This window comes from Dysidea avara, chromosome 7, assembly GCF_963678975.1.
Source record: "Dysidea avara chromosome 7, odDysAvar1.4, whole genome shotgun sequence".
NCBI lineage: Eukaryota > Metazoa > Porifera > Demospongiae > Dictyoceratida > Dysideidae > Dysidea > Dysidea avara.
Window position 1 is genome coordinate 34550186 of NC_089278.1, and position 26564 is coordinate 34576749.

Consider the following 26564-nt stretch of genomic DNA (forward strand, 5'->3'; position numbering starts at 1 on the left):
ATGTCAGAATTACCGGCATGCAGAGTAACAGGGAATAAACCTGGTCCGCCTCCTTTCCTAAGTGCTGAAGAAGAGGATGAAATGGTGTCATTTTTAGAAGGCTGTGCATCAATGGGATATGCCTGTTAGAAACAGGTTCTCGCTTTAGTTCAAAGAGTAATTTCCACTAAAGGAATAAACCGTACTGTTGGAGAAGGATGGTGGAAGTCATTTATGAAGAGGCATGGCACCTTAGCTTTACGCATGGCTGAGTCACTATCATATGTGCGTGCTGTTTGTTCCCAACCAGAAATTCTCAATCACTACTATGACTTGTTGCAGCAAACATTGCTTGATCATGAGCTTGAAGGCAGATCAAATCAGATATTCTACTTAGATGAATCAGGAATGTCATTAAATCCAATTTCACCAAAAATCGTGGTTGCAAAAGGCGCAAAGCACTCCACTTCTGTCACCTCAAATGATAAATCTCAGATCACAGTTCTTGCTTGCTGTAGTGCTGCTGGATATGCAATTCCACCATTAGTGGTACTTGATAGAAAAATTTTGAGACCAGAATATGCATTTGGGGAAGTACCAGGAACCATGTATGCACTATCAAATGGATGGATGGATACCGAATTCTTTGAAGAATGGTTCAAGCATCATTTTCTTATTCATGCACCTTCCTGTAGACCTCTTCTACTTATAATGGATGGTCACTCAACACATTTACAACCAAGTGTTGTTCGTATGGCAGCAAAGGAGGATGTAATATTATTTTGTTTACCACCTCATTCCACCCATTTGACTCAACCACTAGACAAAGGGTGTTTTGGGCCACTGAAGGCTGCTTGGAAAGAGGTATGCCATGAATACATGACAAACAACCCAGGTAAAGTCATAACACGCTACAATTTCTCAGAATTGTTTGCTAAGGCATGGGCTCAAAGCATGACCATGGCCAATATAACTGCAGGCTTTCGCACAACTGGAATATTCCCATTTAACAGAAATGCTTTAACACCACTAGCAGCTTTAACACCTTCAAAATTTAATCCTGAACATCTGGTCAAAGGCACAAAGTTGAAATTCCTCCCTATTTACAGTCCATCAAGCAGCAAATCAATACCATCATCAACTTATTTCAACGAAGAAGAAACTACGCTTTTCACTCGTAGGTATGAGGAAGGGTATGATCTTACTCATGACAAGCGCTACAATCAGTCGCTTCAGTTGAAAGCAGATAAAAGTAATGTATTGGATGAGGATGGAAAAATACCAATGGAGGTGGCACTGGATTTGTAGAGGAGTGTCCAGTGGTTAAGTCTTTGATACCACCCAAAGATACATCAAAAGAGGTTGAGCCTAATTCTGAGGTACAGATAGTGCCCAAGCACTTGGAAAATGTTGATCTTGCTGCTGACAAGGGACTTACAGCAAAGGAGACTCAGAATGATGGTGCTGCTAAAAGTATTCCTGTTCTGCTGAAGCGCTTATCAGCACTTTCTAAAGTTCTGTCTTCACAACATATAGATGTCAAGATTGTTGCCAAACACCCTAAAACATCAGCTCGCATATTAACAAGTACTGAGAACCTTAAAATGTTAGAAGAGAAAGAAAAGATGAAAATAGAAGAGGCTGAAAAGAAGAGACAGCGTAAGGATGAAGTAGAAAAGAAGAAGATAGAAGAAGCTGAGAGGAAGAGACAGCGTAAGGATGAAGCAGAAAAGAAGAGAAAAGAAAAGGAGAAGGTTGAATGGATAAAGAAAAGAAAAAAGGTAGGAATTTATTACTAGTTATATTAGATAAATTTTGTTGGCTATAAAACTTATTTATCTAGCTACATTGTTGACTGACAAGTATATAACTGAATGTTTGTTTTGTTTGTTTTTTTACAATAAGGGCATGGTGCTTACAACAAAGTATTGTAGTAATGCTTTTTATCATTTGCAAAACCTATATAGCAATTAGACATTATGGTACTTTACTTATAAATCATGTGTACTGTATGTATTAACTGCCAAATACTGTAATAGCTTCTTTCATAGTTAACTAAATTTCTTATGTAACAAGTTGATGCTGTGCTAACTAGACTCCCTGTAAATACTATTCCTTGAATTTATCAGCTCTTTACAAATTAACACAGAGCATGCTATTAATTTGTTTCTCGCCTTGTTTTGTAACTGTACACTATATACTTGTTAATATGGTGAGATGCAGTTGATAATTCTGAGTGGTACTCTGCCCAAACCCCTCTTATTGGTTTCTCAGATGCTGTTCTCATTGAGTTACCCTCTAGGTTATCAGCCGTGTTCTTTAATATAGTACAACAGCACTGTGCTTGCTGGCCAAAGTTAAATGCACACCCTTGTGTCTGGAATGATCTTTGTGATTATTAATAAATGTGAAAATGTACTGGTAACTCTAGGAATATAGAGCATTGGATACGTATACTCAATGTATGTGTATTGTGCATTGTAAAAACTAATTTTCTTACATTACAGCAGCCAACAATGCTAAAGCTCCCAGTCAACCCCCTACCACATTGGACAGTGTAAAAGAGAAAAGTAAAATTACATTATAGCTACATGCATGATGTACATATATACAATGTTGATATTTTGTGAAGTTGTAAGACTTTTCTTAGCAGTAGTATATTAAACTGAGCGATGTCTTCCAAATTAGCTGCCTAAATGTCTAACCCTTTTCCTAACACTGCATGGTCCCAAAATAATGCACACTTCTGGGACTGCCACGACAGTTGATGCAGATCAAATTTTACTCAGTATTACTTATATAATTAAGGAGGCTGCCCTTTTCACAGCTAAAAGTGCTGTGGTATGTCCAAAGAGTTTAAAACTGCTTATGTATTGTACAGCTTATTATAAGTTCGTGGCACAGTACTATCAGCCACACAAACATTGTCATGCCTATACATGTGGCCTAAATACCGCATAACTTGGATGTTTACCACATGGGTGATTAGTGCTGCACTGCAGTATAATCTGAGGATGTGCTGCTACTATTTTAAATCTACTGACTACTAGCTATCCTGTTAACAGGCACAACACATTGCTACTTATCTAACGTAAGCAACCAATTAATAGACATTCATTCTGCCACACATACCTTCTCATCCAAACATTCCTGGAACACAATTTTTGGCAGAGGTATTCCATTTTTGGCAGAGGTATTCATCTTCTTGTGTACCAAGTTTGGTATCAATAGATGGCTCCCCTGACCAGTAACAGAGGACAATGTGCAGAGTCAAAGTAATCGTTTATCCGAACCTTGGCTCAATCACTGGAATTCCATTAGCTTGCATGATACAATTACCAGAAGATTACCAAATTACTGACCAGTATGTCACACCTACAGCCATCATCAACCACTAAAAATTGATAAATTCCAGGTGTATAACAGACATCAATGCAAATTTTCAATATGTAAAATTGCTTCACACAGTAGTTACAATTTTAAAATAAAAATGCACACAAATTGCTTGATAATTCAACATGCAGTGGTCATTTAACAACTCTACAGTGCTGTATTAATAGTGGAGCAACTAGCTTCCTACCATAGGTAGCAATGGCAGATCCAGGATGGGGTATTTGGGGCAAATGCCCCCCCCCTTCAAGAAATTGCATACAAGATCGAGATACCCTAATAGAGCAGTCAATTACTCTAATAAAGCAGTCACAATGTTCATGAGGTAGTGCAGCTTACTTATGAAGCTATAAATAGGATTTTATTTTACATAACATACGTGATATAATATATTTGGTAAAGGATAACTAGTTATTATTGTTGTGACCTTTTTTTTTTTTTTTTTTTTTTTTTTTGCTCTTCAACTTTTTTCAGCAAGGTGCCCCCCCTCTTTCCAGACTCTGGATCCGCCCCTGGGTAGATTCTTTTCTTTGCGCGGTTCTGGTTATCTTGGTGGTTTCTGGATGTTAGCACGCCAGTAGTGGAAATGAGTATTGGACACATCATGTCTCTTAGCAATTGGCTAGATTGTTGACAGTGTTCTCAACTATATTCTTGCCAACCTCTGTCTTGAAAACAGCTTCCATATCTTCTTAGGTAATGACAGTTCAAGTATCAAGTTGGACCAGTTGCCGTCACAGTGTTTATCTGTGGTAATTTCTCCAAGTGCTCACCTACATCCGGCATGGCTTGGCTTGTTCCTTTCATTGTTTGGTGACTATAACATTGAAGCAGTAATTGAAATTTGACTGTCATGGCCTATCAAAGTGATGGAAATAAATGCCATTGATGGCTAATGATAGCAGTAAAAATGGGGTGTTACACTATTCAAGGGTGTGATGTAATTGAATATATTTATTGTTTTACTGAAACAAAAACATTTGAAAGCACTCACCACTGCAGTACTATTTGGGAGTGTGTGTGGCATAATCTGAGTAAATATGTTTTAAGTTTTCCTTCTTATGCAATCACTGATTGATCCCACAGTGTGCATTATATGGAGATTCTACTGTAATGCATTGTTGATTTCTTAATAGTGGATCAAGAGAAGAGTAAAGAAATAAGTATCATTGAAGAAGAAGATGATCAACTATGGTGTATATGTCGTGAAGAAGAATATGGTCGAATGATTTTGTGTGAAAACAAAAGCTGCAAACTTGGCTGGTTCCACTTTAATTGTGTTGGATTATCAAGGAAGCCATCTGGCTCCTGGTATTGTTCTGATTGCAAAACATAAACATGTTTCAACTATTTACTGAGTCATGTTGTGATTATACATTACTTTCGTTGAAATTAAATTACACTCAGATGTTCATTTTTTTTTTGGACAAAAGTTGTTTATGATAAACTGTTGTGAATTGTGTAGAGTTAGCTAGCTAGTTCAGAGCAGAATGTGATCATGTTAAATTATCTGTGGCTTCAACATAGTTTAATGTGACGAGATGTTTATATGCATTTAAAAGTGACTAACTGGACAGACAAGCTTGCCTGGTACTCAGTGAGCTATTTTTATTATTACTGGGTAGGCAGCTATGTACAATGAATTCCCTCTTGAGCTTTGTTCCATGTTCTCAGTTGTACTTGCATAGTTGCAACCTTTTTCAATCAAAAACCAGCCACTAGCTGAAATTGTGTGGATTTCAATCTACCAGAAAAATCCGCGCATGCTAATAAAAGCTGAAAAACTGCTTGTTTTATACTATATAATACCTACCACTTCAACAGGGAATTAGTCATTTCAGTCAATGCCAGTAGACGTGCAATCAAAAGCACGCGTTGCGGACCGCGCTTCACTAATTACAAAACTGGAACTAATACAAAATCACGTGCGATCATTACTCCAGTGACATCCTGTTTTATTTCAGTTGTAATTCATAGTGAAAGGGATTTAAAATAAATAAACCATAGATATTTAGAAAGTAGAAGAGTTGCCCTTCACCACCAATATAACGAATGGTTGATGGATTGCAGATCTAGTCTATAAATGCTGGCTGTCCGTGAATCGAATTTTTTTTCCGATTATACGCATCAATGTCATCAGTTAGCTACCAGAGGTCATTCACAACGTTTCAGAATCCCACAAGCAAGAATCAACTCGTACTTATTTTCCTTTTTACCATCCACTATTAAATTATGGAACACTTTGCCAGAAGATGTGGTCAATCAGCCATCTATAAACTGTTTTAAGAACATTTTGTTAAATCATCTGAATTTACTTTGATTTTGTTTTGTATCTGTGTGTTATACTCCTTGATGGAGTCCTACACAATAATAAATAAATAAAATTAATTAATACGTATTAATCGGAAATGACTTTGCAGGGCTGCTGCCACCCGAGAAAGCTGATACTTGGTGTGCAAAGTCCCACAGCCTTGAACTATCTAAAGACATATAAGTTGTTCAAAATTTCTTGTTGTAGTTCGAGTAATCGCGTCCGATTTTGGAGCCCGTCCGATATTAGGTGAGTTACTCTATAACTATTGTCTAGCTATATTACTTTGTGTCCACAGCCTTAAGCTGTCACGTATGTTGACATGATTGCATTCTAGTGTTGGGAAATGTGAAAATCTTGGTTATAAGTAAGAAGCTGGTGAATAAGCTTCATTCAGTAGGCTTCATTACTTCGTTGTGGCTAGGCGTTATTCAGTGGATTACTAACGAGATTAGTAACTTCATTACATGTAGTAATAATATTACATAATATTACAATAACTATATTACTTAGGTAACGTGTTACATTTGTAAGTAAAGTAACTTGAGTTATATTACCTGCTTTTATAGTGTATTTCGTTATAATATTACTTAGTTACCACAAAAGTAATATTACCTAACGCGAGTAACGCGTTACCTCCAACACTGGACTAATGACTTTGCAGGGCTGCTGCTACCAGACAAAGAAGCCGAGAAAGCTGATACTTGGTGTGCAACGTCCCACAGCCTTGAACTATCTGAAGATATATATGTTGTTCAAAAATTCCTGTTGTAGCTCGAGTAATTGTGTCAAATTTTGGAGCCCGTCCAATATTAGGTGAGTTACTCTACATATGCACGGGCCTATAGATATAATACCATGCACTGACAGCCATAGAGTGCATGGTCAGTATGCCAGTATAGTTAAAAAGCACTTTCTATTACAGCTCGAGACGTACAAAAGTTGTTGGAAGTAAAAACGAAGTAGTGAGTTATCAGTGTGGGTGTGACTGAGACTCTCTTGTGTAGCGGCATTGTGTGCAATCAGACATCAATCGATTGCAAGGTTTCGCTCTACCTTATATATACCAGGTGCATATGGAAGTGCATAGTGGGGTAGAAAGATAGCTATTTCACCTTAGGATGCGTTATTAGGTCATGCATGGATAAGCACATCAAGAAAGTGCTGCCAAGGGCGGCTCTGTAGACGGTCTATCTAGGGAGGCTCAGCTAGGTTGGGGATGCCTCCCACCCCCATGAAATTTGCTTGGTTAGAACCAATCAGAGACAATTTTTAAACATAAAAGTATTAGCAGAGATATTATATTCTACGTATGTAGAATATACTATCTATGGTATTAGCTAGCTAGCTATGGCCATATGGCAGCAGAAAGAGATCCCATGAGTATCAGTCTGTTAAAGTGGACTTGTAGTATTCTAAGGTAGTTGTGCTGGAAGTTGTGCTAGTTTCACTTTTGGCTCTGAAATGTTAGAAGTATTTATGGGTGCTTGAATGAACACCTTATTCCCTGATAGCTATATGGGTCTGTGTAGCTCTGCATGAAGTTGCTGATTTTATTATCATAAATATTTAATATAGTTGCTAGTAGAAATTGAACATTCATTCAGTTTGAACACTTGCTGTGGTAACATAATCATGTAGTAATAATAATATATATTCTGTAATTAGTGTGTGACTGACTTTTATACTTATTAATTTATTTTTATATGTTACTACACTATATAGAAAAGGGATTATTGCACAAGCTCTTTGACAATGAAATATCATAAATTCTAAACACAGTTTGACGAATGGCAAAATTTCCAGATATTATTCTAATCATGTACCAAGTTTACCATGACCTTCAAAAAAGTTGAAAATTTAAAAGATTGAAATTATGAAATTTGATGTGAATTTGAGCACTAAATACGTATATGAAATATTCAATATAGTTTATGAGTATTTGAGTGATGAACCCTACTCTTAACCTTAGCTAATTGTGGAATTTCAAAGGTGGGACTTAATTATGAGGTATCTCACTTCTGTACTAGTGGAAAATAAAATAACAGTAGTGTTACACAAAGTACTGTTATCAATCAAGAAATCACACCTATCCATAATGATACAATGTATATTTCATAAATATCCCCCTAGTGACTTTACTATGAACTACCTGCATGCAGGTAAAACTGTGATGTAGTTTACTTTAAACGTGTTTAAATTTATTGCTCTAGGACATCACAGTTTAGTGATGTGAAGTAGCTATTTGCTTTTACTATATAATATAGTAAACAATGGTGGTTTATTATCCTTGACATCATTTTATCGATAAAATTAATTTAAACTGCTGGTTAAGTTTATGGCTTCAGTTAAGTGCATGTAATAATATTAATATATACTGGTTAGTTAATTGAATCCATTGGACTATTATAACTGCATAAAACTTGTTTGGTGATTACCCACAGCCAAGAACCAAATGGTCTAAGTTAATAGTTGTAACATGGGAATGCCTGGTATATATACACACTTGCACTTGAGTTTGTAGCACTCACACTCAAACCTGCAGCCCTTGTGCTTATCAGACAAATCTGATGGGCATGAGTGATTTGTCTGATAAGCACAGCCCATGTTAACTCTATTAATTATACCATTTGGTTAACTCTATTAATTATACCATTTGGTTAACTCTATTAATTATACCATTTGGCTAACTCTATTAATTATACCATTTGGTTAATTCCCTTGGCTGTGGGTAAGTACCACACAGGTTTTTACAGTTATAATATTCATATGAATTCAATTAACTGACCAGTATTTTTATATACTTACATGAAGCCATAAATTTTAATCTCTTTTTTATTGTTATTGGATATAGAAAGACATTTTGGAAGCAACTGATCAGGTGGCAGGTCTGCATACCTGTCCATTATAATGCATGTAGGTTATATGTTCCTCACTGGTAAAGTTGACCTGCAATGATTTCAAAGTCAAACATTTCAGCAAGTTGATCTGTATAACACATTAGGCACCAACCTATAGTATTATGCTGATATAATTCTAAGCTTTCATTATACCTATTACCAATTGTGATTATTACAAATTTAATTTCCTAGTGACTTGATTGAAAGTAACACTCTACCCCTGTTAAATCCAAGCTGCAAGCAATAATTAACTCGACTCTTGATTGACTTTATAGCAAATATCACTGTAGATATATGTATTATTTTGGGCTGATCCCCTGGTCGCATCAGAGCCGCATCAGACACTGTCTGTCTGTCCAATAAATTAAATAAGCATAATAGGTACCTGATAGCATAAAGCTAGCATAATAGGTAGAATAATGATGCTGTAGTAGCTGTACTGCAGCGTTAGCCATAAAAATGCTTGTCATGGAAAGAGACAGACATACTCTAATAAAGCAGTCAGTAACTGGTATGACCATCATTTTATAAAGCAATGTATTGCTGTTTACCTATGGCTATGGGAAATGATATCTTTAGTTTTGAAATCGCTGAAATTTATTATTATCTATTCAGATGGTGCTAATCTATTAGAAATAAGCATAAATATTGAGATATAAGCACTATAGCATAGCATAATAGGATTGGTAATAACAAGCTGGTGCCTACAACACATACTGGTTCCTGTAATCACAAACTAAAAGATAATATATTTCACTTGGGTACAGGGGCAAAGGAAGTAGTTGATATGAGGGGGGGCTGGGCTGACCCAGACTTAGTCTCTGGTTTGGTATGGTGAGACCAAAAAAAAAAAAATAGGTCTCAACCAACTACGCATTCATAGCTGATAAGTAACCTAAAAATCCTTACATAGCTCGCTACACACTGCTCTAATACTGTGATTACCTTATTAGAGTGACTGCTCTATTAGAGTATCTCGATTTTTATCGCAGTTTTCAGCCCCACCAAGAAGGATAACTTTGGAATGGTATCATTCTGAGGGGGGGGGGGGGGGGGGGGCTTTAGCCCCCTAGCCCCCTCCCCCCCCCCCCCTCTGTTGCCTGTGCTTGGGTAACTCACCTCCAAGTTGCAGGCAGGCTTTTGCTAGTGTATTTATGTTGGGCCATGTGAATTTTGATCATGGATAACCTATGTAATAAAAGGCATTACTGAGGCTGAACATGAGTGTAACAACATGAGCATGCAGAAAGCTTTGAGAGTGGGGACGCAATTAAATACAGAAAGCTAAAATGCAAGCTCATATGGGATAACGTAAATGTGCCGATACATATGTGTTGCTTGTTTCAAGAATTTCTCCACTGTACAATGCGCTATCACCTACTTAATAAACATGCAGGTTTGTTAAGTGTTTGTATTTAAGAATCTCCATCACATAGAGTCACAACTGAACACAATGGAGCACAAGTGCATTGCTAATTGCCAACCGCTTCTAGCCAAAAATCAGCGAAATTACGCATTCCCCTTACTATTCCATATTTCCCCTAGTATCCCACATGCACTACCTTTAAACAGAACCAATATCGAGGGACTGATGAGAGATTTAACTCCTGCTTTATTTCTTGGCCAGTTTCGTTTAAAAGAAGGTTTCCTGTAACTACTAAACTTTTTTATAAAATGTGCTATGAGACTCAAACATTGTGTTCAAAAATTGGCTTGTCTGTCCCTTGGCATTAACATGAATTACTGGCCAATGGCTCTAAAATACTGACAGTCTGGTGGACAATTGATATTTTTGGCTAGAAAGCTTATAGTGTAGAAGTACCATATACATGCATGTGTACTATAAAACTGGCATTACAGTTGACCGCAGCAGCTGCTAATGCCATTCATTTGAAGTTCTTGTTTGACGTGAAGGTATTTTACTAAGCTCTGATAGTTGATTTCTTGGGTTTTAAGGTGAATTTTATAACTGTGTAGTGATAGAAATAACTCAGACACAATAACAACAAATTAAACATAAAACATCATTAAACATGGAAAGCAAGAAGAATGCCAGTATACACGTCTCTAGGGGCAAATTCAAAAAAAGGAAAGTCCCCAAGAAACCAAGGGCAGTGTCAAGTAGCACACCATCACCACCACTAAATGGTAGCAGAATCATTATCCTGGAGAATCTTCAGAACCATGTACAAAGCATTGTGAGCCTTGCCACCTCTTGCCCGTCCACCAGCAGAAATTCAGCTGATGACCAGGTCACTGTAACAATAAATGAAACACATTGTGATAGACTAGCGTCAACTAATTTTTCCAACTGCAATGAAGAATTCACACTTCACACATTGTGGAAGGTGAAAGGCTTGACTGGGAAGCCTTACTGGGAGGCCAGTGTTGCTACAACATGGGGTCTGATGTTTACTGGAGGTGGCCAGTCTAGGTTAGAAGAAAGCATGGCAGTTCTTGGAGTACCTGTAATGACAAAAAAAGCATTTATGGCAGCAGAACGAAGTATAGGGGAATGATGGCAGACACTATTGCAAGAGTCAATGAAAGCAGCTGATGAAGAGGAGAGAGTTATTGCACTTGCTAAAAATAGGACCTATGAAGGAATACATGCCATCATGGTAATCGTTGATGGTGGATGGAGTAAACATGCTCATAAGCATTCTTATAATGCTAAGTCTGGGGTAGGAATAATCATAGGTAAAGAAACAGAAAAGATATTGTTCATGGGTGTTAGAAACAAGTACTGTGCAGTTTGTAGCAAGGCAACTGATGGGAACCCACCACCTAAACATGACTGCTATCTCAACTGTAATGCGTCATCTGCAATGGAAGCAGATATAATATCAGAAGGCTTTGAAGAAGCTTACCATCAGCATGGTTTAAGGTACATGGAATACATTGGGGATGGAGACAGCTCAGTTCAACCTAAGCTTGTAGAAAAACTACCCTGGGGATTTGCAATCAAAAAACTGGAATGTGCAAATCATGCTGTTAAATGCTTTCATGCTTCTCTAGAGAATTTGGTTTCCACTCACTCCAGTTACAAAAACAGAGGGAAATTAACTGAAACCATAAAGAAGAGATTAACTAAAGCTGCTAGAAGTGCCATTGTGATGCGAAGTAAAGAAACCATAAGCAAGCAGCAATTCGCAAACTACAGCATGATTTGATGAATATACCACTTCACTGCTTTGGCTACCATGAAAAGTGCAGAGCAGCCTGCTCAATCTGTGCGTTCTATTTCACCACAGCCCCTGTCACAATCCACATCACAACCCTTGTCACAATCCATGTCACAGTAACTGCCACTTCTTGGTTCAGCTGATTCCAGCTCCTCTGCATCACCTTGTCCTGAACCTGCGCAATTGGAAGACATCGAGGACATAATAAAAGAACAGGAGAGTGCATGGAATGATGACACTTCTGATGAGGGCCTTGATGATGTAAGGGACATTCCCAGTGCTTAACTTCAGAATATTGATCAGATCATGCTATGCGACATCCAACGCATTCTCAGCAGATTGGTTGCAAAAGCTCCACAATTAATTGGTAGGCACAGTATATTTTATATAACTGAAACAAAATTTATAAATTCTAAGGAATAATTATTTCATACTTTCGAAACTTGTGTTTTTTTTTCACCGTTAATGTCTATACAACATTATTTATATCACTATAGGCAATTTCACCACATATTTGGCAGAGAGTTGGATGCATATAAGAAGCCAGTTTGATGGAGGGAAACAGATTAACCAAAGTCAGGCAGGCTCATGGAATGGTCGTTGTGCTGGAGCAGGCTTACGATGCAACGAAGGAGCTGGATGGGGACCAAAATGTTGGAAGCAGGCATTGTCAGTGCAACCATCAGATGTATTTCAGGAGGTGTCAGCAGCAGCAGTGAAGGAGACAGAGAAAGCCAGAAAGAGGAAAGCTTCAGACAATGCCAAACTTCAACGGAAAAAGGCTCGATACAGTTCAAACAATAACACCCTTTCCTCTAGAAGAGCGCACTCCAGGTAAGATAAAGAAGTACATAATAACTTTTATATAATCTGTAGATATGACGGTGGAATAAACACAGATGATGTACCTATTAACCTCCCCTCTCAGCAGCTCCAGAACCTAGCAACCAGCTATTACAAAATTAAACTCCCAGTGGAGCCCAATCAAAGAAAGCCGATCAAATTGAGCACAACACAACATGATTGTGGGGATGATAATGCAACAGTCCTGTGGAAGACCCACAGACGAATGTGTATTACATCATCCAATATGGATAAAATTGCAAAGAGACATGCATCAACCCCAGTTGGTTGTCTAGTACACCAGCTTCTGTATCCCACTTTTCAAGGCAACAAAGCAACTGCTTGGGGACTTAGTCAGGAAGAAGCCAGTTCTCAACATTATTTGAATTGGCTGCAGCAGAAATCACCAGCAGCCAATGTTACAATCAATTGTGGACTTGTAGTATCCTGAACTTACCGATGGTTGGGCAGAGGATCCACAGGCTACTTGAGTACAGGGCATAATGGAGTTAAAAAACCCACACAGCTATAAGGAGAGCAATATTGACGACTCCATCACAAGCAAAAAGTGTACCTGTTTATATCATCACAATGGAAGGAGATCACTGAAGCAGTCTCACAACTATTACTATCAAATACAATTCACCATGCTGTGTACCGAAGTGAAGTGGTGTGATTTTCATCTCAGAACAAAGAGAGTTGTCCACATTTAGCGCGTCCCCTTCGACTAAGAATTCTGTTGATCAAAGATCACTAAACTCAGAGAATTCTACTTTTGTGCTATATTACCTGAGCTTGCCATCCCGAGGGTTCCCATATGAGAGCTACAAGATTGGATTCCGAGTAGAGAAGAATGGCTCGAAGAATGGTTACAGAGAATAGCCCCACTTCACACCAATCCTCCAAGAACGCGTGACTGAACTGTTTGACTTATCTTCTTGTAGACTTCCTTGTACAATGTTGTTTTAAAAGCGCAATACCACATGTTCTTCTTTTAGACAGAAGGCCACGGGATAATCTCATGTGCAAAAATTACGTAAGAAAATTTTTCATATGGTTATAATAATAATTATTTCTGGTTCACAAGGGTATCCCATGAGGCCGTAACCTTAAGGTGGCAGTATACTGGAAGTCATTAAAATACACATATACCTTTTATAATGCATAGACCTTACAGGTTACACACACAAGTCAGATTGCAATTGAAGAAGTAATATGCCCTCTACTCATGGCTACAAATTCAGAGAAGTGGAATCTTAACTTGCCGAGTTACATCGCAGGAGAGATGCACCTTCAAAACAACAAATTGTAATGAAGGTAGTACATGCAGATCTGTAACTACAATGCTGTATGATGGTATAGTTTGCTAGCTAGTGCCCAGTAGCAGAAAAGTCTAGTTAGCTTTCAGCACACAAGAGTTATTAATCATTATAGTTTTTGTGGCATTGCAAGTTAACCAAAGTCGTGAATATCTTTGTAACACTAATGGCCAAATCCATTAAGTGCCACATTATGTGTCTTTATACTATTGATCAAAACTGCAGTATAAACTAACTGTAACTTTCTTCATTCAACAAAACATTTTATTTCCTAGTCCACAGCTTAACTCTGGCTCAACTTTACATTATTCACAAATCTAAAACCCACAATGATCCCGTAAAGTGTCACTATATTATAGCAAAGGAGATAACATTTCATCAAAGGGATCTGATATCTGATGATTTCTGGAAATGCCAGGATTGATGCATTAATGAGAAATGGAGGCAGTGTATCAAAAATATACTCCCAGTTGTATTTTAGATATACTACCTCCATTTCTAGTTAATGCATTCTTAAGCACTGATAACAATGCCATATACACTTTCACTTCCCTTTGAAGTGAGGTACGAAAATGGTATGTGGAACAAATAGAAAATAAGAGAAGTTGTTAAGCAATACTGTGAGTGCTAGGAAGCATTAGATGCAGCATAAATACAACTGTCCACTTCTTTTAGCATGAGTGTGATAGGAGCTAGTGATTGAAGGTAAAATGTGCTAAAATGAACAGCTTGCATACTGCTGGGTGCTACTACTGGACTACTGCACTAGATTGGATTACCCTAGACTCTCTTGGTTACTTATGACTGCAAGCTATAGAGGATATGCACTAACTTTACAACCGACAGCATTCTAATACTAACGTGATGTTTTCTTATGTCACCATGGTGAACGAATGTATTGTAGGTATGCATAGAAAGTATGAATCACAAAAAGTAGACCAGTTATGGTGTACAAGCATTGAATCTCCTGTTTTGTGGTGCCTTAACCCTTAAACCTGCATAGAACTATTGGGGAATGCGTATTATCACATTATAAGCATACATAGCAGCTTTAAATGGAGTAACTTGATTCCTGAAACCTAATACTAAACATTGGTCGAAAGTCTATTTACTGGGATACTTGGAGAAGTTTAAAGGAACACTGTAACTACAAAGACATACTTGTTATGAAGTGTTTAGCAAATGAGCATAGCTTTGCACAGATGTTTAGTTGTATTGGTTGAACAGGGTCACTTTCTTTGTGCCATAAAAATTTTTTGAATGCTTTAAAACCAGTGGAGTAGCCAGACCTGGGCAAGCCAAGGCATCTCTATCTCATCCTGCATGGCATTGATGCTACTGCACAAATTGGTGATGATTTTCATCTCCTAGTCCATGAATCCGATCAAACGTCTCAGCTGTCAGAGCCAATTATGAAGCTTGACCATGTAGCTTTTTCACAGAGGAAAATCACATTTTATTATGCCAAAATGATTGTCATTTGTGCCAAATACTCGGTATGTTGATATGAACAGAGCATTCCGGAATGTGATATTATAATTTTGTAGACAATTAAGCTATTAATATTTTCACTCAGATATTGTTACATGTACCGAAATGCATGGTTGTAGCTATGTGTGAACATTAAAGAATGCATTAGGCTTTAATCTTTTAGTGTACATTAATGAAAGCATTAAAGAAATCAATGATCAATAACTTTATAATACATGCAGGAGAGCAGAATGTATATCATGATTTAACATTAACATCTGACTGGCTGGCTGGCCATGTTTGTTGTCATAAAATCATATTGAAATGTACTGAGCAAAAATACTCATAAACATAAAATTTATGCATATTTTAATTTCTTAAATACACACCTAAACAAAGCTCAAATCAATAAACCCATACACCATTGGATTTACCTGTTAATGGAGAGTAAGAAAATCTTTGTTTCATACAGCAAAAGGTACATGAGTTATGGGGGCTTACGTACGATTCGGTAATAAATTTACCATTGTCATTGCCTTATTGGAATTGTCTTCTTTGTCTACATGGAGCAGTATAGAGAGCGCATTATTATGAATTTGTTAGTTCATTATGAACAGATTGAAGAAACTCCGTTTCTGAAGCAACTGATAGTAGTGTTGAAGAGAAGGAAGAACTGTTTCTGGAACTTTATGCGACTGGCAGCTCAACAAAGCTCATTAAAATGTCTAAGGAAGCTGTTGCCTTTAATGAAACACATTTAAGTCGAAGCTGAAAAATAGTGAGAGAGTGGAGCGCACTGAGAAATATGGAGAGCCTGACTCATGATGGCTGGAATTTTCCAAATTATACATGTGTTGGAAAGGACAGAATAGTTAGAGCTACCTGCAGAAGTGATTGCAGCTATACAAGCATCCCTACAGTTGCTAGGAAATGCTAGTGCCCAGAGCTCTATAGAATGGAGACACCCAGATGAATTCCTGACTGAAAGGCCTTGTGAGGAACACTGAATCAAGGAAGCTGCTCCTCTTGCTACACTAGCAAAGAGGTTGCAGCAGCACTGACAAAGACCCTGAAGCAACCTACCTTGACAGGATTCTCAGAAGGGTTGCAGGGGTAGCTCCCACTACAACAGTGGCCACTACAAACAAAGGGGATGGCAACCCAGCGGCGGCCATGAAACAAATCACAATTAACCGTTAGTTGTGTGCACGATTTAACACATTTTGTAAATCATTCATTAAGCCCTGTGACCAGTATTCAATTACAGGGTTCACAAGCACACATAAACAATATGAACCTGTTAATAAGATGCCCAAAGGTGGCTGGGTGAGTGTCACACTTCTGGGAAATGTTGACTTAAGATCAGTGGGTTCTCCAAACTGTGGCTGGTTAGTGGTTACTAACTAGACATGATAATTGCACCATGCCAGACTTACATACTACATCAAATACAAACCACAACAGAGAATGCAACCCTAATAACAGCAGAGGTTGTAGAGTTCTTGTCCAAAGGGGCAATTGTAGAAACATAGTTGCAGACAACTATTTGTCCCAGCCAGATATTTCTGGTGGAGAAGAAGGATGGAGGTCAGAGACCAGTAATAAATCTGAAGGGTCTCAACCGTTTTGTGAGGCAAGAACACTTCAAGATGGAGGCCCTTCACCTCCTCCGAGATCTCCTCCAACCATTAGACAATTTAGACTGGATGGCTAAAGTGGATCTGAAGGATACATACCTCCAAGTCCCAATCCACCCAGACCATCAAACTTTTCTCACCTTCCTGTGGGAAGAGAAATGTTACACACCTGCCTACCATTGGGCAGGTCACCTGCACCAAGGGTATTCACAATGTTATTGAAACCAGTAGTAGGGTTTCTAAGACAGGCTGGTTGTTGCCTAATAATATACCTGGATAATCTGTTGATCTTACATCAAGACAAGGTCCAGTTCAATGGCAGATCCAGGATGGGGCATTTGGGGCAAATGCCCCTCCCCCTCCTCACTTTTTGGAGGGATCATACTTCTGATTAAAATACTAAATTTTATGTCAGGGTTAACTCATGATAATGATATGCACATTTTAGTAGCATTTATTACAAATTCACCTGAAATCAAAGCAAACCAAAGTCAAACTAACTGTGAAATTGCCACCAGCACCTTCTACCATACTAAGTACTTCTAAACATAATTTTTGTGTTGCTGTTGTTTAAGAGATTCATATCATTTTACACAACTTTTAAGATTCCACAACCATCTGCAAAAGCCAAAATGTCAAAAATCAACAGTGAGACACTACCAAGTGATGATTATTTGCTGCTTCAAAAATGCAGCAACTACTAGCTATAAAAAGAGAATCTGGCTTTCCCCAACCACCTACAACTTAGCCTGTTTGTGCTCCTCTCCTTTCCAGCTCCTGGATCCGCCCCTGCAGTTACAGCAGATATTTCTATTGATCTGCCAGCTTTTTAAATGTTTGGGATTGATAGTCAATATCACAAATATCCCTACTAGAATCTATCCAGAGGCTGGAATTTCTTGATTTCGAGATACACACCCATTCTATGGCATTATTAATTCCCTGAGAAAGATCCAATAGATATGATGCTTGCAGATTAGTGGAAGACATCAGTGTTTGTAAGGGAGGTAGCCCAATTTGTGGGCAAAGCAACAGCTACAATGCAAGGCCTTCCAACACACCCCTTCATTACAAAGCACTGCAATTCCTGAAAAACTCTGCGAGGTTTATAATTTTTGTGAATATCCGACAGATTCCAAGGAATAAGAGATTTTGGATTGCAAGAATCAACCTACAAGATTTTAATCTTGTTGCTGAATGTGTGGTTTTAATGTAGTGTTCATATCTATTGTCTTTTACATGTCCAAAAAACTTATCAGAAATTTTGAAATCTTTGCTATTATCTGAAATCGTGTAGGCAATATTGGGTGTTAATTTAGTTGGTGACCTACACTGTGGTGCAGTTAGATCTGATGAGCAAATCCGACCTATCATGGTGGATATTCCTAGACAGGAAACCACACCAGTTGCCCTACCAGAATCATCTATGACAATAGAGTCCGATGCATTCAGGGGTGCGCAGTACTGAATGGCCAGATTCGGACAGGAGGCATTTGGTCAGTGCTGGAACAGGGGCATCACATCAATTACATGGAATTTCTAGCACCACTTCTAGCCCTGTGCAGAATACTTGAAAGGGCATAGTGGTGTTCTTTCATTTAGACAACATAATGACAGTGACATGCATCAACCGAAAGGGAGGCACTGCCTTCAACCTGCTGTGCCAGTTAGCCAAATCACAATTTGCAATTGGTGCATTGCAAGGAACATCTCACTCACAGCGGAACACCTGCAGCTGCTTGGTTACCTCGATATAGTAGCAGACCAGGAGTCACATTCAGTCCAAGATTGCTGCGATTGGATTCTCAACACTGCAAAAATACTGGATTTGCACTCCCAAGGGTATATTTAGCACACATGTAAAATAGGTCAGATTTGCAACATAATTATGTGTTTGCAGAAATATGTAGAATAGGTCAAATATGTGACTGCTACAGCACATCATGGTCACATATGATGGAAATGGTGTTTCAACACATGTACTCCAGTACCACATACCTGTTTGCCACTTCACTACATCTGTACACAGTGCACAAATGTATAGTGCACGGTGCACAAATACAGTGCACAAACACAGTGCACAAATGTATGGTGTTTGATCTATCGTTGTCTCTCCAAGGTGAAGATACAATTAGCACAAGTAGTGTTGATAACTCCCAACTTAGTTTTGTTATCCGCATCTAAATCCCTCTGATGAAACTTCTGGAAGGTGCCTTTTGAGGCTGCAGCCTCCAGTGCCTGCTTAGTTGTAACATGCATATGTGCTCCATCTGCTTCAGAAGAGGCAGCTTCTTGTACAGAGTGTTACTCAAAGATGCTGTTATCTCTCTCAGCATCCTTATGATCTTATTAAGCCACCTGGAAATTGTAGAGGAGGTCACTGGATTGTGCTTCCCAATTCAAGAGAGAACAAAATGTTTTTGTCCTATATGTAGTAGGTGATTGCAAATATCTAATTTCCTTGGTATGCTCTTCATAAGCCTTTAGTGTTATTACTGGGCATAATATAGCTTGAAGCATTGAAAAAAAAGTGCTTAGTACTGCTTACATCATCCGTTCTGCTTTGCTAAATGAGTATGTAATTGCCTGAGTCTGCCAGAATGGCACAAGGGTTTTTGCATCCCAAGGTGCTTCAAACCATACATGTTGATATGAAACAGATTCTTCTGAAATGTATTATTTATGAATGGCTTGCAAGATTATATTATCTGTCACTGTTGTCAAGATTTTTTTATGCTACATAATTATACAGTTTAGCCATGTAGTGTTAATTTTGTCAGACAGTTTGTGTGGGTAGCAGAAAAATCATCTGGTCACTATTGCACAATTTCTGTGAACACCTGGAATGCTATTGGATTACATCATATCGTTTTACGCTGAAAATGTTCAATGTGAATTATTGGTGCTTGTAAAGAATGTTAGCTACTTAATGTTCACAAGAGTATGCAAAGCGATCTGATAGATTCTACCTACACAACATTTCCAACAGTGACCAGATGGATATTTGAACCCACCTCCCAACAAACTGTCTGAATATGAGACTATGTTGTATGAACATCCTTAACAATAACCCTGTAATTTTTTCAGTTGGCATGTCCACAAATTATGTCTCTTGTACAGGTTTCATTTCTACTTTTTTACCTATGGTGTATGTTAGTCATGTATACTTGCACACTTTAGAATATTCCCTGAAATGATGCACATATTCTGGCTCATGTTGTTTATACACAATGTTCTGGCTATTAAGAATGTGATAACCATTGATCAGAGTGGTTCTGATACACTGGAGTGTTGTGTTGATGGAAAATGTCCTTGTTCTAGCCTTTCCTTAGCTTTTATCCACATCGAGGATAACACTGAGATCAGTGTAACTTCTGATATATCATTACATCATGATGTAGAGTTTGGAAATATCTCATCTATCATCATCATAGGTTACAATAATCCCGCTATTATGTGTGATCATCAAGGTGGTTTGGTAGGTAATTATATCAAACAAATTACAATTCAGAACATCACATGGGACAAGTGTAATGGAATTATAATGTATGGCTTTACAGATGCTTATATAACTGACTGTACTTTTCAGTATTCCACCAACTTTGCTCTTACACTTAAAGGGATTGGTTCAATACACATTAATGGAAATAGTTTCTTCCACAACAATGGTGGTGTTGATGCTTTAGCACCATCTATTTTTGTGTACAATTCAAATCTGTATGACACCATCAAGTATGAAGCATTACATATTAACACCACAACTGATGTTAGTGTCACCATCATTGGTTGTACTTTTACTAACAATTCTGGTTATGGTGTAAATTTCATTGGAAATTGGTCTACTCCAAAGTTGCTAATCAGTTCTTGTACCTTTACTAACAACACCAACTCTAGTGTAGTTGGTGATAATGTTGATATTACTTGGTTACACAATGTAACATTCTACAATAATGTTGTTGTTAATGCAAGTGGTGAACTTAGTGAGGATGGTGCAGCTATTAGGGTGTATAATAGTACAGTAAGTGTCAATGGAACAGTAATGTTTTGTAACAACATAGCTGGTAATAATGGAGGAGCTGTTTATTTGTTGTATTCAACTATATTAGCTCAGCAAGGAACTGTTACATTTTATAATAACACTGCTGATAATGGTGGGGCTGTTTACATTGGTGAAGGATCTAAGTTGTACACCAGTAAAACAGTTTTGAGGTTTTTAAACAACACAGCTTTACTATTTGGAGGAGCTTTGTACATTGATCATTTTACAGTTGATGACATGTATGACTGGGATTTTTACAGTTATTATAAAATGATGAATGGTCCTAATCACTTTGTGAGTAATACTGCTAACACAATGGAAAACAACATGTATTTTTACTTAAGTTTTATAGATTGTGGTGCACTGGATTTTACCACGTCACTTTTGTACTATAACAAGAAAACATTGTCTTCTTCTGTGTGCTGCATCATACCATCCCCTCAGTCAAATGTAGCTGTGAACAGCACAAATTTTACATGCATTACTAAGGAAGGAAAAACTGATTGCCAAGTTGATTTTACACTACAAGACATTTACCTAAATTTTACGTTTGTTGATTGTTTTCATAATCACATCAGTCCGATTAATCATAGTTGTTCTATTGGTTGTGCTGACACACCTTCAACTTATAACTGCATTATCAATAGAACTAGTAATTCTGTAATAATTTCTAATGATACTGCTGTTAAGTGCTCCTTTAACCGTGGTAATGAAATTCATTTTACATATTCTACTTCTAATGACCATGGTCATGATTTATCAAGTGACATTTTCATAGCAGTACACTGGAACAAATATCTAGATAATTGCATTAATGACATTGCACATATTGCATCTCCTGGCCTTGGCTGTTTGCCATTGTCATGTGATCTCCTGCATTATGTCCATAAGATGCCTAAAGGATTTGTGTGTTTACATGACCAATATGATCCAGGTGAATACAGCATTGTACCAGGTTACTGGTACAGTAATGGCTTTAGCCAGTATGTACCTAGTTGTCCTCCTGGTTTATGTGATAATTATTTTGATATAAATTTTGTCATTGAATTTCAAAAAGTTCTTCCAGACAGCAACTCTCAATGTCATGAACATTGGATTGGGTTGGCATGTGGAGAATGTAATGATTCTATCCTGTACGACACAACAAAGTGTGTTTATTCGAAGAAATGCCTTTCAAAATCTCTAGCTTTTAATTTGCTATTACTTTTGTTCATTTCATTCTTGTACTGGTGTTTTGTAATAGCCTTTATATTTGTTATGTTACACTTTAAGTTTGATGTCACTGCTGGGTATGCTTATGGTGCTGTTTTCTACTACAGTGTATTGGAGGCATTTGCAAACATGTTTTATGCTTATAATCACCCTGATGCTGAAATATGTGATGCTGGAACAGCTATGCAAGTGTTATCTTTTTTTACAATTGTTGGAAATTTAAAGCCACCTTTTCTCAGGTACTTGGGATTGTGTTTACACAAAACTGAGGTGATAGATCATATGTACATAACTTACATTCATGCTTTGATTGTTACTAGCCTAATAACTGTAATTTTTGTAACTGCTAGAAAGTATGTTGTAGTAGCTCGATACATTGGAAGATACATTAATAGCAAATCCATTTGTTTATTACTGCTTCTGTCGTATAACTCTGTATGTTATACCTCAGTTCAACTACTAAAGCCTTTAGCAGTGTACAATGAAAATAACAATGCATTGAAGTGGCACACGTACTTATCTCCAACTATGCAATATTTTCATGGTCGTCACATATTATATGGTATCATAGCAATATTGTGTGAACTGATTATTGGAATTGGTCTACCTCTTGCTATACTAACACAACGTTATTTGATTCGTTATTTTAACCTCAAGTTAATAAGCATCAAGCCAGTAATAGATCAACTACAAGGATGTTACAAAGAAGAGTATCGCTGGTTTGCTGCATATTATTTGATCTGCAGACAGGTGATATATGCTATGGATATCACAATGCAATTTTTATCTGTAAAACCATCTTCTATCATCCTCATAGCTTGCATTTTAATTTTTGCAATTCATCTCTGGTTCCAGCCTTACAAAGCAAAAAGTTTAAACTTTTTTGATGCTGTCATTTTGTTGATAATGATTCTTGCTTCATTTAGTGGATTTTATAGAAATGGACTCTGTACAGGTGCTGTGATGGGATATTCAATTCTTCCATTACTGTGTCTTGTTAATTACTTAGCACTTTCTACCAAACTAAAGCATATCTTGATACCTATTAGTTGTGGAGGAATGATATGCATAACCATGTTATTTGTATGGGATCTGTTTCTTTATATCTCTTTGCTAACGCTGTGTAGTGTTTTATTCCTAGCTTACATATTATTTGTGGTGAAAAGTTGCTATGTGACCAGGAGGAAAAGATTAACCAAATATGTCATGATTGATGAACAGAAGTTTGATGATATCAATGAAGATAGTGATGGTGAATCAGATGCTCCATAAGTAGGTGTGTATAAACATGGCTAAGGAATTTTGGTCTCCAAATTTCTTGCTACATTCACCCAAAGCATGTAAATGTGGGACCATGCCCTCACATTATTTTGAAATAATTTAGTGTAAAACAATATATCCACATCTGGTAAGAACTTAATTGTTGATATATTGTCACTTGTGCTTACTGATATCTGGGATGATCGAGCAGGCTAAAGAGTAAGATGGAGCAACTTTGGCAATAGCAGTTGTACATTGACAATTAAATTGTACAACAGACCTGGGGTCAGAGGTCATGCCCTTTTTAGATTTTACAATTGTGCAAATTAAGTAGCAACCCTATGTAGTTTTATGATATAAAGTGTGACTTTTCTATAGAATAATTGACTGCTTTATTAGATTATTTTGATATAGGGAGGGAGAATATAATTTCCATTTCCACTACATTATCATCAGAATTTAAGTATACATTAATGTAATGCATTGAAGGTGGCCCTGCTTGCTACTAACACCTTTTGTAATTTCATAAATTGTCTGAAAGTACGTGACCACTGCAAATGTCAGGCTTGAAGTCACCTTTAAAACAAATAATTAAATTTATTTTTGAAGGATATAATTCTAACAAAATGGTTGTTATTAGCAAATGACATGGGAATTTCCTGCTGTTTTGTTGGTGTTAAGTTATTAGGTGAATAGAACAATTAAAAGAAATGCTTCTATTCATGTATCCTAATGTTTAAAGTCTAGTTGTCACACATAACTGCACTGCATACAAATATTATAGTTATTATATCATCTATAATTGATTGCAGGTCTAAAAAGATGTGGCACCAAAAAGAGCTATATACTTGGATCTAACTACTTGCTTGTACTAACATACATCTTTAGCTTGTAGAATATACTGTTCATGCTAGCTGTAGTAACTTTGTTATGCAATTTTTTCTAATCACTATACATAGTCTCAGTTGTTGTTTGGTTACACATGATTACATCATCATAGGTTGTCATTCCATTGTAAACAGAAGTAATATATGTAGTAATACACCTTCACTGTAAAAAAAGACGCTTCCAAGAATTGTAATCCCATGCAAAGACAGCTTAGCTGTGGAAAAAGACTACATGAAATTAACTGGTGATTGAAGGCTGATATCTGGAGCAGACAAGAATCATTGTACTACACTAACTGATTACCAAAGTTTTACCAAATCCATGCAAGAATACCTCAGCTATAAAACAGGCAGATAAAAGTAACTGGCAACCCAAACAGCTGATATCTGAAGTAGCCAAGAATAAAATTATGTTGAAATAACTAACTACAATTATTAATGAACTTGTAACATTGAGTCTTAATCATTCAACTAAATTCTATACATTCACCCTTGCTACATCCTACATTAATTCTTTGTAACTCTCATTACCTGGTAATTTGGCAGCCTTTTTGCTACACTGACTATTGAAAAAGGTGGGCAAGTTACCAGCCAATTAGAGTTACAAAGAATTAGTTTAGGATGTAGCAAGGGTGAATGTATAGAACAGAGTTGAATATTCAATGGTACAAGTTCATTAATAATTGTAGTTTGTTGCATCAACATAATTTTATTCTTGGCCACTTCAGATATCAGCTGTTTTGGTTGCCAGTTACTTTTATTTACCTGTTTTACAGCCAAGGTATTCTTGCATGGATTTGGTAAACCTTTGGTAATCATCACAAAAAAAAACATGCATATAGTTACAACCATATTAATGTTATCAAAGGAGTGAGTCTCAGTGCTGCTTAAGGACATCCAAATACTCATAAAATGGAGAATTAATACAGTCAGTTTCAGATGATGGTAATGCATTCCACCATTGAATGGTTTTATAACAAAACAAAATTGGGTAAAGCATAAGCGGAACATAGGTATGTTCGCAAAATATACTGGTGTCCTTGTACTATAAGAAGTAGTTCCACTGAAAACACTTGGTGGTTCAAGTGGAATATATTTAACTTGGTGGTACTGATGGTACATTAAATTAAACACAGTGATTTAAATTGAATAAAATAAGGCAGTGGCAACCACTGCATGTAATCTATGATAAAATTCAGACACATGATCATATTTCCTTAGGTCATAACACAACTTTACTGTACAGTTTGGTATCCTCTGAAGTATTTGCTGCAGAGTGCTTCCCAGTGATGGTCCCCAAACTGTTATACAGTAAGATAAATGAGACAATACCAGGGATTCCAATAACATCTTCATCAAAATATTGTCAGTAACATGTCGATGAGACCTAAGCAAACATAGATAGTACGGCATTTTACGGCACACATTAGCAACATGATGGGTCCAAGACATAATAGAGTCAAAATAAGTCCTAAATACTTCTGTTTCTCAGTAACTTGTAGAACAACACCACCAACAGATATAGGAGGATGTGTAAACTTTGTGGTGCAAAGCACTTAGCTGCAAAGCACTTAGCTGCAAAGCATGTATGCTTTTCTAGGTTGACTAGGGGAATGACCCACCTGAGAAATAATTGAAATAGCAACCTTGAGATTGCATCTGGGAGTGTTATCAGACAACAATTTAGCATTTTCTGCTATACTGTTTGATGATTGTTCTATTAAAGTATTTTATTGCCTGACTTTATATAAGGCCTGCTACAACCACTGCCATAGTGGCCGTAGTGTCATGAGTACAACTTAGCAACTTTATTTTCCACTCACTGCACAAGATGCTTTGTTGAGGGTCTGTTACAAATGTGGTACACCAGATTATATCATTTTTATTCCAGTACATACAGACACATGCATACATCAAATATATATACACTCACAACTGTCATAAGAACACATTCACAAAGTGTGCAAACACTGAACATACTACACCTGTTTACACCACATATTGATGTAAACAAATGAATATCACATCAAAACATACTAATGGAATTTGTGAAGTGAGAATGGCAAAAATGAAAATTACAAAGTTACTGCCAGTAATTTTATTAGCAACACTGTACATCACTAGTATCCTTT

At 37.1% G+C, this 26564-nt stretch overlaps 2 protein-coding genes and 1 pseudogene across 6 annotated transcripts; all 3 read left to right on the forward strand.

The window, feature by feature from the left end:
* On the forward strand, nucleotides 1–2625 carry LOC136261195 (uncharacterized; annotated as a pseudogene).
* A 3123-nt stretch (nucleotides 2626–5748) lies between these two features.
* Nucleotides 5749–24587, forward strand: LOC136261333 (uncharacterized). 5 transcript variants are annotated; one of them, XR_010703863.1, is made up of 4 exons: nucleotides 5749–5929; nucleotides 20215–22555; nucleotides 23413–23561; nucleotides 24358–24587. XR_010703863.1 is itself a non-coding variant. In XM_066055324.1 (4 exons), the coding sequence occupies exons 1-3, from the start codon at nucleotides 5778–5780 to the stop codon at nucleotides 23555–23557; spliced, it is 2607 nt and encodes an 868-aa protein (XP_065911396.1). In that variant the 5' UTR covers nucleotides 5749–5777; the 3' UTR covers nucleotides 23558–23561; nucleotides 24358–24587. The 5 variants fall into 5 exon arrangements, 3 of the variants coding, with proteins under 3 accessions (XP_065911396.1, XP_065911394.1, XP_065911395.1); XR_010703864.1 differs by having other exon boundaries at nucleotides 23413–23557; XM_066055324.1 differs by having other exon boundaries at nucleotides 20215–22524.
* On the forward strand, nucleotides 9701–13613 carry LOC136261334 (uncharacterized). The gene is made up of 3 exons (XM_066055325.1): nucleotides 9701–12132; nucleotides 12263–12599; nucleotides 12642–13613. Exons 1-3 carry the CDS (start codon nucleotides 12072–12074, stop codon nucleotides 13057–13059), a joined length of 816 nt encoding a protein of 271 aa, XP_065911397.1. The 5' UTR covers nucleotides 9701–12071; the 3' UTR covers nucleotides 13060–13613.
* Nucleotides 24588–26564: the final 1977 nt, after the last annotated feature.